Here is a 12,371-nt window from a genome sequence, read left to right on the forward strand (position 1 = left end):
GTGGCGTCATTGGCTTGAAGGAGCTAAGCATCGCGTGGTGGTATTGACTGATCATAAGAACTTGACTTATCTCGAGTCTGCCAAGCGCTTGAATCCTAGACAGGCCCGTTGGTCGTTATTTTTTGCCCGCTTCGACTTTGTGATTTCGTACCTTCCGGGCTCTAAAAATGTGAAGGCGGATGCTCTGTCTAGGAGTTTTGTGCCCGACTCTCCGGGTTTATCTGAGCCAGCGGGTATCCTCAAGGAAGGAGTCATTGTGTCTGCCATCTCCCCTGATTTGCGGCGGGTGCTGCAAAAATTTCAGGCGAATAAACCTGATCGTTGTCCAGCAGAGAAACTGTTCGTCCCTGATAGGTGGACTAATAAACTTATCACTGAACTTCATTGTTCGGTGTTGGCTGGTCATCCTGGAATCTTTGGTACCAGAGAGTTAGTGGCTAGATCCTTCTGGTGGCCATCTCTGTCACGGGATGTACGTACTTTTGTGCAGTCCTGTGGGATTTGTGCTAGGGCTAAGCCCTGCTGTTCTCGTGCCAGTGGGTTGCTTTTGCCCTTGCCGGTCCCAAAGAGGCCTTGGACACATATTTCGATGGATTTCATTTCTGACCTTCCCGTTTCTCAAAAGATGTCAGTCATTTGGGTAGTCTGTGATCGCTTTTCTAAAATGGTCCATCTGGTGCCCTTGGCTAAATTGCCTTCCTCCTCTGATTTGGTACCTTTGTTCTTTCAGCATGTGGTTCGGTTGCATGGCATTCCTGAGAATATTGTTTCTGACAGAGGTTCCCAGTTTGTTTCAAGGTTTTGGCGAGCCTTTTGTGGTAGGATGGGCATTGACCTATCCTTTTCCTCGGCTTTCCATCCTCAGACTAATGGCCAGACCGAACGAACCAATCAGACCTTGGAAACATATCTGAGATGTTTTGTTTCTGCAGACCAGGATGATTGGGTGTCCTTTTTGCCGTTGGCTGAGTTCGCCCTTAATAATCGGGCCAGCTCGGCTACCTTGGTTTCTCCATTTTTTTGCAATTCTGGGTTCCATCCTCGTTTCTCTTCAGGACAGGTTGAGTCTTCGGACTGTCCTGGTGTGGATTCTGTGGTGGATAGGTTGCAGCAGATCTGGACTCAGGTAGTGGACAATTTGATCTTGTCCCAGGAGAAAGCTCAACTTTTCGCTAATCGCAGACGCCGTGTGGGTCCCCGACTTCGTGTTGGGGATCTGGTTTGGTTATCTTCTCGTCATATTCCTATGAAGGTTTCCTCTCCTAAATTTAAACCTCGTTTTATTGGTCCGTATAGGATTTCTGAGGTTCTCAATCCTGTGTCTTTTCGTTTGACCCTCCCAGACTCCTTTTCCATACATAATGTATTCCATAGGTCGTTGTTGCGGAGATACGTGGCACCTATGGTTCCATCTGTTGAGCCTCCTGCCCCGGTTTTGGTGGAGGGGGAATTGGAGTATATTGTGGAGAAGATTTTGGATTCTCGTGTTTCTAGACGGAAACTCCAGTATCTGGTTAAATGGAAGGGTTATGCTCAGGAAGATAATTCCTGGGTTTTTGCCTCTGATGTTCATGCTTCCGATCTTGTTCGTGCCTTTCATGCGGCTCATCCTGGTCGGCCTGGGGGCTCTGGTGAGGGTTCGGTGACCCCTCCTCAAGGGGGGGGTACTGTTCTGAATTCTGTGGCTGAATTCACTCCTGTGGTCACAAGTGGTACTGCAGCTTCTGAGCTTCCTCCCTCAGGTGTTCTGGTGAGCTCGTTAACTGCTTCATTACTTAACTCCGCCTGATGCTGCTATCCTTGCTCCTTGTCAATGTTTCAGTGTTGGATCTGAGCTTCTCCTGATTGCTCCTGTGACCTGCTGCTCTGTATAGCTAAGTGCTTTTTGCTTTTTTGTTGCTTTTTTTCTGTCCAGCTTGTCTTTTGTTTTGCTGGAAGCTCTGAGACGCAAAGGGTGTACCGCCGTGCCGTTAGTTCGGCACGGTGGGTTTTTTTTTGCCCCCTTTGCGTGGTTTTGCTTTAGGGTTTTTTGTAGACTGCAAAGTTCGCTTTACTGTCCTCGCTCTGTCCTAGAATATCGGGCCCCACTTTGCTGAATCTATTTCATCCCTACGTTTTGTCTTTTCATCTTACTCACAGTCATTATATGTGGGGGGCTGCCTTTTCCTTTGGGGAATTTCTCTGGGGAAAGTCAGGCCTATTTTTCTATCTTCAGGCTAGCTAGTTTCTTAGGCTGTGCCGAGTTGCTTAGGTAGTTGTTAGGCGCAATCCACAGCCGCTTTTAGTTGTGTTTAGGATAGGATCAGGTGTGCAGTGTACAGAGTTTCCACGTCTCAGAGCTCGTTCTTGTATTTTTGGGTATTTGTCAGATCACTGTGTGCGCTCTGATCGCTAAGCACACTGTGTTTCTGGATTGCCTTCATAACACCTGTCATTAGCAAACATAACACACAACCGCAGGATAAAGAGCTGGCTGCTGTGTTCAGAGAGGACGGAGTATGACGAACAAGACAAACTGCTGGACTGTGAGTGAGGTGCAGGTGGAGATGTTATGGTGGATTGAGAAAAATGTGTTGTGCTAGGTGACACAAAAGGATCAGTCATATCTACTTCCATAACAGCTAACCAGCTCTCAATCATCCTGACTGTGGTGGGTAAACAATTGTAGTTTCTGCTGCCGGGGACCTGTGTGGGAAGACTTGGAATGATGACGGATGAGGAAGATGCAGCAGATGGGTTAGATGTGATGGCCAGTGGTTGGCGAGGCCTGCTAGTCCATATTTTAATGCAATGAGATTCCCACACTAAGATATGTCGATTGCGCATGTGCAGATTCATGCATGTAGTTGTCATATTATTTCAATTTTTGCCTCTACTGAGTTTTTCTTTGCAAATTTTACAGATAACAGGTGTTGGGTCATCCTTTGCTGTCTCAAAAATACATAGGCTAGGCAACTCTTGAAGCCCCTGTGAACTGCACACTTTCAACCGGTGCTGGCTGTAGCCAAAGTTGGGGCTGAGGATGCACTGCTTGTCATGGCTGCATCACTTCGTGCCTGTGTGGGTAGTGCCAACAAAACCTCCTCATCTTCCTCCACATCCTTTGCTGAGATACTCAGCTGTGTACCTCTGAGTTCACACCAAGTGGGATCTACAACCTCATCGTCATCCTCTCTGTTCTCACACTCCTCATACTGAGAGTCTCCCTGCTCCTCTTCCTGCACTGACAGCACAGTTTAGTGTATACCTCTAGTATCTGAGTCTCATCAGTAATACCTCCACCCTTGGTGGTTAACGTCTAGTGACGAGGGTCTGGATTCTGCTTAGACCCTACTTTATCCGGTCCCCGATCCAACATGAAATAATTTGGGGCATCAGTGCAGATGCTTTCCTCCTCTGGATTTGTGATTTTCAGAGCAGATCTCTGATGCCCATGGAATACAATGTGTGAACAGCTCTGCAGAATGACCCATCTGAGGTTCTCCACAGTCATTTGGGCATTTGGAAATCTTTCATGCGGTGGGAAACAAGAGTGACTGGCGTGCCACCTCTGAGGATTGTACTGTATGTAATGTTAAGATGAGGAAGAGGAGGAGAGGCCACTTGATGCTGTGCTTGCCATCCACTGGAACACATGCTCTTTTTGAGCCTCATCTAAAAGGCGTACCGCTGTTCGGCTCCCAAAGAAAGGGAGTCAAGTAGACAGGACTCTAACAGATGTTGTCAGTGGGCTTTGGACAGCATGAGACAATGTTTGTTCAGTTGAGCTTTCATTCACATTAATATTTAACCCACATACACATCGAACACCATTCTTATTACCCCTTCCACCACAACCTCGTTTTTCCCACTAATGTTGTAAGAGTCCTTCTTCTCTTGTACCCTGTTGTTTCACAACCTTAGGCCCACAGCTATTCATTTTTCATCTAATCTCATCTGGTATGGCAGATACATAGATGATCTCCTCATCATATGGGCGGGCTTCGTATCTGCCATACCTGACAGTATGGAGTATTTTAATAGCAATAACTATAATCTTAATTTTACGTTCAAATTTCATAGTACTCAAATATCGTTCTTGTACTTACAGTTGACAGGTCTACCTGGTAATGTGAATTCTACGTCCACCCATATCAAGCTTATCACAAGCAGTACGATTTTACATGCCTGCTGTAGCCACCCACAACATACTATCAGATCTATACTCATAGGGAAATTGAACAAGATTAAAAGGAACTGTAGAAGCCAAGATAAACTGGACAAGGAAATAGTGGGATCTTGTCACAAACTTAAACAAAGGGGATATCTTCCATGGATATTAAATAGGGAGTCCAGTATTGTCCAAAATAAAAAATAGGCAAGAATTATTAATAAAATATCTAATAACTCAAATTTACTGTAACTACTAAACCAACTTTATTTATTCAATATAGCCTGCAATTTAATCAGATATCTAATGTTATTTCAAAGTTATTGCCCATTCTATACGAATACCCCATCATATTTTCCATTCTGGAACCAGGCTGCTCAATTATGGCAAAAAGAGCAACTAAAATTGGAAATATTGTGTCCCCAAGCTATTTTTCATCACATAAAAAACATGGCTTTCATGCAAGGGATTTTATAGGTGCGAAAATGCTGGGTACAGTGCTTTACTGAAAAATTTCAAAATCATGATAAAACATCCAGTTTTAACATCAAAGATTTTATTAACTGTAACAAGCAGGATGTCATCAATTTCACACTTTGTCATAAAATGTATGTAGGTTGCACTTCATGCAAATTCAAAGTCCGTATTTCAGAACACATTGCAGATGTAATCAGCTCAAGTAATACTAACCACACCATCTCATGCATCTAATCATTTCATTGTTTACCACCATAGATTTCCTCTTTCTCTGTCTTCTGGCATTGAACAAGTTAACAGACCTATTGAGGGGGAGATCACAGGAGATCTCTACTTACCAGGGAAGCCTTCTACAAGGTAGGCACACTGGTCCCTGATGGTCAGGAACATGTTTTCTTGATGTTTTTAACTTGTGAATTTACATTTATTTTCATTGTTGTCACTAGGGATATGCTGTTGTGTTACTTTAATCAGGTTTAATCAGGGGGGTCTGCAATACCAAGATAGGCTATAACACTTGGGGCTACAGGTATTTAGTTGGGAAAAACGAAGACTAAGGGGTGATCTTATTTTAATGTATAAATATATGAGGGGACAGTACAAAGACCTTTCTGATGATCTTTTTAATCATAGACCTGAGACAGGGACAATGGGGCATCCTCTACTTCTTTAGGAAAGAAGGTTTAAGCATAATAACAGACGCGGATTCTTTACTGTAAGAGCAGTGAGACTATGGAAATCTCTGCCGTATGATGTTGTAATGATTGATTCTTAACTTAAATTTAAGAGGGGACTGGATACCTTTCTTGAAAAGTATAATGTTACAGGTTATATATACTAGATTCCTTGATAGGGCGTTGATCCAGGGAACTAGTCTGATTGCTGTATGTGGAGTCGGGAAGGAATTTTTTTCCCCAATGTGGAGCTTACTATTTGCCACATGGGTTTTTTTGCCTTCCTCTGGATCAGCATGTTAGTACATGTTAGGTTAGGCTATGGGTTGAACTAGATGGACTTATAGTCTTCCTTCAACCTTAATAACTATGTTACTATGTTATGCCATTAGATCGTACATGTCATATAGCATGTGATTTCAGTAAATTCCCCTGTTTGTAATCACACATTTGCCTATAAAGCTCCCCTATGTTTCCATCTAAGCAGGGCCATATTTGCCACTAGGCACTTGAGGGCACGTGCCTAGGGCGGGGCGATGTGAGGGGGCGGCACCTGAGCAAGTTAAAAAAAAATAAATATTTTTTTTAGGTCCGGGGTCAACCCACCCACCCACCTACCTCAGCCCCGGCTGCTGCGGGGGGAGGGGGTCTTGGGTGCATGGCCGCCCGCTATCAGGGCATTACTTGTTAGTGTGCATTTGGCGTCCAGAAATGGGTGCTGTACCTTTAAGCAGCAGCAGGCAGGCCCAATTGCATCATGGTCCTGATGCCGGTCATGTGACATGCTGCATGCTCTTCTTAATGTAGGAGCAGACTGCAGAGCTGAGCAGCATGTCATGTTTGTTGGAGAAGATACTGAAGTCGGCGGTGAGCAGGGAGAGGAGGCGGGCAGTGTGAGAGGAAGCTGCAGAGAGGAGTGAGGTGAGAGAGGAGACAGGAGTCTGCTGATGTGAGTGAGGACAGGGGAGGTTGCTAAGGGGAGAATATGAGAGGCTGGAGAGGAGATGAGAGGGGAGGCTGCTAAGGGAAGAGGAGAGGCTGGTGAGGGGAGGCTGCTAAGGGGAGGATATGAGAGGCTGGAGAGGAGATGAGAGGGGAGGCTCCTAAGGGGAGAGGAGAGGCTGGTGAGGGGAGGCTGCTAAGGGGAGGATATGAGAGGCTGGAGAGGAGATGAGAGGGGAGGCTGCTAAGGGGAGAGGAGTGGCTGGTGAGGGGAGGTTGCTAAGGGGAGAATTTGAGAGGCTGGAGAGGAGATGAGAGGGGAGGCTGCTAAGGGGAGAGGTTGGTGAGGGCAGGCTGCTAGGGGGAGGATATGAGAGGCTGGAGAGATGAGAGGGGAGGCTGCTAAGGGGAGAGGAGGGGCTGGTGAGGAGAGGCTGCTAAGGGGAGAATATGAGAGGCTGGAGAGGAGATGAGAGGGGAGGCTGCTAAGGGGAGAGGAGAGGCTTCTGAGGGGAGGATATGAGAGGCTGGAGAGGAGATGAGAGGGGAGGCTGCTAAGGGGAGAGGAGAGGCTGGTGAGGGGAGGTTGCTAAGGGGAGAATATGAGAGGCTGGAGAGGAGATGAGAGGGTAGGCTGCTAAGGGGAGAGGCTGTTGAGGGCAGGCTGCTAGGGGGAGGACATGAGATGCTGGAGAGATGAGAGGGGAGGCTGCTAAGGGGAGAGGAGAGGCTGGTGAGGGGAGGCTGCTAAGGGGAGAATATGAGAGGCTGGAGAGGAGATGAGAGGGGAGGCTGCTAAGGGGAGAGGAGAGGCTGGTGAGGGGAGACTGCTAAGGGGAGGATATGAGAGGCTAGAGAGGAGATGAGAGGGGAGGCTGCCAAGGGAAGAGGAGAGGCTGGTGAGGGGAGGCTGCTAAGGGGAGGATATGAGAGGCTGGAAAGGAGATGAGAGGGGAGGCTGCTAAGGGGAGAGGAGAGGCTGGTGAGGGGAGGCTGCTAGGGGGAGGATATGAGAGGCTGGAGAGGAGATGAGAGGGTAGGCTGCTAAGGGGAGAGGAGAGGCTGGTGAGGGGAGGCTGCTAGGGGGAGGATATGAGAGGCTGGAGAGATGAGAGGGGAGGCTGCTAAGGGGAGAAGAGAGGCTGGTGAGGGGAGGCTGCTAAGGGGAGGATATGAGAGGCTGGAGAGGAGATGAGAGGGGAAGCTGCTAAGGGGAGAGGAGAGGCTGGTGAGGGCAGGCTGCTAGGGGGAGGATATGAGAGGCTGGAGAGGAGAGGGGAGGCTGCTAAGGGGAGAGGAGAGGCTGGAGAGGGGAGGCTGCTAAGGGGAGAGGAGAGGCTGGTGAGGGGAGGCTGCTAGGGGGAGGATATGAGAGGCTGGAGAGGAGATGAGAGGGGAGGCTGCTAAGGGGAGAGGGGAGGCTGGTGAGGAGAGGGGAGGCTGGTGAGGGGAGGCTGGTGAGGAGAGTGGAGGCTGCTGAGGAGATGAGAGGCTGGTGAGGAGAGGGGAGGCTGCTGAGGAGAGGAGATGAGAGGCTGCTGATGGGAGGCTGGTGAGGAGAGGCTGGTGAGGAGAGGGGAGGCTGGTGAGGAGAGGCTGCTGAGGGGAGGCTGGTGAGGAGAGGAGAGGCTGGTGAGGAGAGGGGAGGCTGGTGAGGAGAGGGGAGGCTGGTGACGAGAGGGGAGGCGAGGCTGGTGAGGAGAGGGGAGGCTGGGGATAGGAGTGAGGGGAGGAGATGAGAGGCTGGTGAGGAGATGGGAGGCTGCTGAGGAGAGGAGATGAGACTGCTGAGGAGAGGGGGGGCTGCTGAGGAGAGGAGATGAGAGGCTGCTGAGGAGAGGGGAGGCTGCTGAGGAGAGGCGGGTGAGGAGAGGAGATGAGAGGGGAGGCTGCTGAGGAGATGAGAGGCTGGTGAGGAGAGGAGATGAGAGGCTGGTGAGGGGAGGCTGGTGAGGAGAGGGGAGGCTGGAGAGGAGATGAGAGGCTGGTGAGGGGAGGCTGCTGAGGAGAGGTGAGGCTGGTGATGGGAGGCTGGTGAGATGAGAGGCTGCTGAGGTGGCTGCATCTGGCAGGGGGAGGCTGGTGGAGGCTGCATTCAGCTGGTGGAGGCTGCATCTGGCAGGTGGAGGCTGCTTACGGGAGTGAGGAGAGGCTGTTGAGGGAAGTCTGTATCCTGCATCCAACAGGGTGAGGCTGAAGAGGGGGTTCACTTTAGAAATCTGTCAAACCTTGCAACCATGGCAGAATCAACTGACCATGTAATGTGTATGAGATTCACCAGATTCTCACATGACAACTGGAAAAGTTTGCTAAGGCTACTTTCACATCAGCGATTTTCTCCGTTTGCGGCAGATACTGCAGTTTTTCCTCATCTGCCACGTAACGTATCAGTTACAGGCCGACAACTCTGCATTCGGCCTCATTCATTCCCTATGGGACTTGCGGACATGTGCGGCACTTGAGGTTTTGCACTTGAGGCGAGACAAAAAAACACTGCTAGCAGCGTTTTTTTTTTTCCTGTTGCTGCAAGTACCGCATTTGCAGGATCGCGGCAAAACCGCAAGTGCCGCACATGTCCACAAGTCCCATAGGGAATGAATGAGGCCGAACACACTGTTGCCGTAAGTGATCTGTTACGGATGCGGAAAAACTGCCGCAAATGTCAAAAATCGCTGATGTTAAAGTAGCCTAAGTCACTGCGGATAGTGTCATACTCACCAATGGGGGAGGCAGCACGAAAAGTGCCTAGGGCAGCAGAAACTCTAAATACAACCCTGCATCTAAGTAGTTCTGATTAAGGGCGCAGAAGTGCGTCTGAAATGCATTGGGCCATGTCCTTCAGACATTTGACTTTTGCCATTATGGAAATGGTATTTTACTCAAGTTTCTCAAGAAAAGAACCATTTTAAAAGGAGCTGGATACATCTTGTTTTGTCTTTTGCAGAAAATAAAATTCCTTGCAGATATTGCCCTTGGTGGGATTTGACCACAAGAACCCAGTGCTGCAAGGCCACTGTGCAGCCTCACGATATGGATATGCTCGTTAGTGCTCTTGTTATTCCATAGGACTACTAGAACTATTATACAAAGTAGTATAGTATATATAGACAAACTATTGGTACACACCTCTTAATCGCTATCCATATGGTGGAAAAAGCTGGTGCTACAGGGCAACTTTGACTGCTAACACCTGTCAAGTAACCAAAGTTCGGTAGGTGTCGCTGATACATCACAGTGCAATACAAGTGGCATTGTGATGTCGAGGGTACTGCAACAAGGAGGTCGCAAGAAGTCCAACTGTATCTGATATTTTGCGACTTTTTTTCCAGTCAGCTTATCCCAGAGGTTGCAATATTCTCTTGTATTGTGCGGCAATACAGCAGTGACACCTACCAAACTTTGATCGTGCAACAAGTGTCAAAGCCAAAGTTGCTGTGTAGCCCTAGCCTAAGTAATAATGGAATTGGGATGATTTGCTAATAGTTTTTTTTATTGTATGCCCAAGAAGTTCATTTATGTTTCTATATGTGTATATATGCATTGTGTATATACAGTATAGTATATATACTACCAGTATATAGGCATGATATTTGGTTTCGGTTGAAATTGCTGTTATTAGAACCTATTAGTACTTTTCCTTACTAAAATATAAATACAAGAAGATGAATTCATCGATGACTTAATGAACTTTGTCACTAACTAGATTAACAAATATACAAATAGAAATCACACTAATAATAAAAAAAAACCTTTACTTGATGAACTCACCAAGCATGAAGGAGCCTTTGCCTTGGCAGCCAGAAATAGAGACTCGGTAATAATATACTGGGGAAAAAGACATAGCATAAACATTTGTAAATGTATCTAGACACCATACATACAGATATACATAGACATATATGGTGTATGAGGCTCAACAGTGTCTAAAAGCAATGATGATGGTCATGGTAATGGTAATGTACAAGTATCTTAGGTGTGGTAAATATTCTTCACGTTGCCAGAGAAAGAGTACTATTGCAATGTGTTGGCTGTGCTCTTGGAAAATAAGACGTGGAACACATGCCACACATGGACTAGGCATCATCTGCTCAGGTGGGGAAAGCAAACTGGCAAAATGAGCAAGACTCAAGCAGTCCTCCTTCTCTTCTTCATCGTCTTTCTGGTAACCAGTCTATGTCCACAAGTATTGCCTCCTCATTTTTACGAATCCCATCTTCATCCTCATCTACAGCTTTCTGTACACTATCTCCTAAACTTCCATTGTATCATCAGTTCTCCTTTTGTGTGGCTAAGAAACTTACATTCCGACATCTAATTACATAGAAAGTTTACTCCCACATGTCCAAGTTAATCATAATTGATAGAAAGGATGGATAATCTAGCCCAAAGGATTTCCAATCTTCTTTATTAAAATAAATATTGTACAATGGACAGCTGGTAATCATGTTGAAATCAAACATGGCTTCTACGCGTTTCAGGTGCTACAGCAGCTTTAGTCATGATCCACATTGTTAGGGCTGGCGGAACACACCAAATAATTATAAAGATGGATTAAGATGTACAGTTAGGGCCAGAATTATTTGGACAGTGACACAAGTTTTGTTATTTTAGCTGTTTACAAAAACATGTTCAGAAATACAATTATATATATAATATGGGCTGAAAGTGCACACTCCCAGCTGCAATATGATAGTTTCCACATCCAAATCGGAGAAAGGGTTTAGGAATCATAGCTCTGTAATGCATAGCGTCCTCTTTTTCAAGGGACCAAAAGTAATTGGACAATGGACTCTAAGGGCTGCAATTAACTCTGAAGGCGTCTCCCTCGTTAACCTGTAATCAATTAAGTAGTTAAAAGGTCAGGGGTGGATTCCAGGTGTGTGGTTTTGCATTTGGAAGCTGTTCCTGTGAGCAGACAACATGCGGTCAAAGGAACTCTCAATTGAGGTGAAGCAGAACATCCTGAGGCTGAAAAAAAAGAAAAAATCCATCAGAGAGATAGCAGACATGCTTGGAGTAGCAAAATCAACAGTTGGGTACATTCTGAGAAAAAAGGAATTGACTGGTGAGCTTGGGAACTCAAAAAGGCCTGGGCGTCAACGGATGACAACAGTGGTGGATGATCGCCGCATACTTAATTTGGTGAAGAAGAACCCGTTCACAACATCAACTGAAGTCCAGAACACTCTCAGTGAAGTAGGTGTATCTGTCTCTAAGTCAACAGTAAAGAGAAGACTCCATGACAGTAAATACAAAGGGTTCACATCTAGATGCAAACCATTCATCGATACCAAAAATAGACAGGCCAGAGTTAAATTTGCAGAAAAACACCTCAAGAAGCCAGCTCAGTTCTGGAAAAGTATTCTATGGACAGATGAGACAAAGATCAACCTGTACCAGAGGGAAGAAAAACGTTTGGAGAAGAAAGGGAACGGCACATGATCCAAGGCACACCACATCCTCTGTGAAACATGGTGGAGGCAACGTGATGGCATGGGCATGCATGGCTTTCAATGGCACTGGGTCACTTGTGTTTATTGATGACATAAGAGCAGACAAGAGTAGCCGGATGAATTCTGAAGTGTACCGGGATATACTTTCAGCCCAGATTCAGCCAAATGCTGCAAAGTTGATTGGACGGCGCCTCATAGTACAGATGGACAATGACCACAAGCATACATCCAAAGCTACCCAGGAGTTCATGAGTGCCAAAAAGTGGAACATTCTGCAATGGCCAAGTCAATCTCCAGATCTAAACCCAATTGAGCATGCATTTCACTTGCTGAAATCCAGACTTAAGACGGAAAGACTAACAAACAAGCAAGACCTGAAGGCTGCGGCTGTAAAGGCCTGGCAAAGCATTAAGAAGGAGGAAACCCAGCGTTTGGTGATGTCCATGGGTTCCAGACTTAAGGCAGTGATTGCCTCCAAAGGATTTGCAACAAAATATTGAAAATAAAAATATTTTGTTTGGGTTATGTTTATTTGTCCAATTACTTTTGACCTCCTAAAATGTGGAGTGTTTGTAAAGAAATGTGTACAATTCCTACATTTTCTATCAGATATTTTTGTTCAACCCTTCAAATTAAATGTTACAATCTGCACTTGAATTCTGTTGTAGAGGTTTC

At 46.4% G+C, this 12,371-nt stretch overlaps 1 protein-coding gene across 1 annotated transcript in view; it reads right to left on the reverse strand.

Annotated features, from left to right (window-relative positions):
- The window catches only part of LOC138665394 (membrane-spanning 4-domains subfamily A member 4A-like), a 225,616-nt gene that overhangs the window by 17,085 nt on the left and 196,160 nt on the right, over positions 1-12,371 (reverse strand). The window contains exon 5 of the mRNA XM_069752825.1: positions 10,012-10,068. Within this exon, the coding sequence (XP_069608926.1) occupies positions 10,012-10,068 (57 nt within the window). The remainder of the gene's footprint in view (positions 1-10,011; positions 10,069-12,371) is intronic.

This window comes from Ranitomeya imitator, chromosome 2 (assembly GCF_032444005.1).
Source record: "Ranitomeya imitator isolate aRanImi1 chromosome 2, aRanImi1.pri, whole genome shotgun sequence".
In the NCBI taxonomy this organism is placed as follows: Eukaryota; Metazoa; Chordata; class Amphibia; order Anura; family Dendrobatidae; genus Ranitomeya; species Ranitomeya imitator.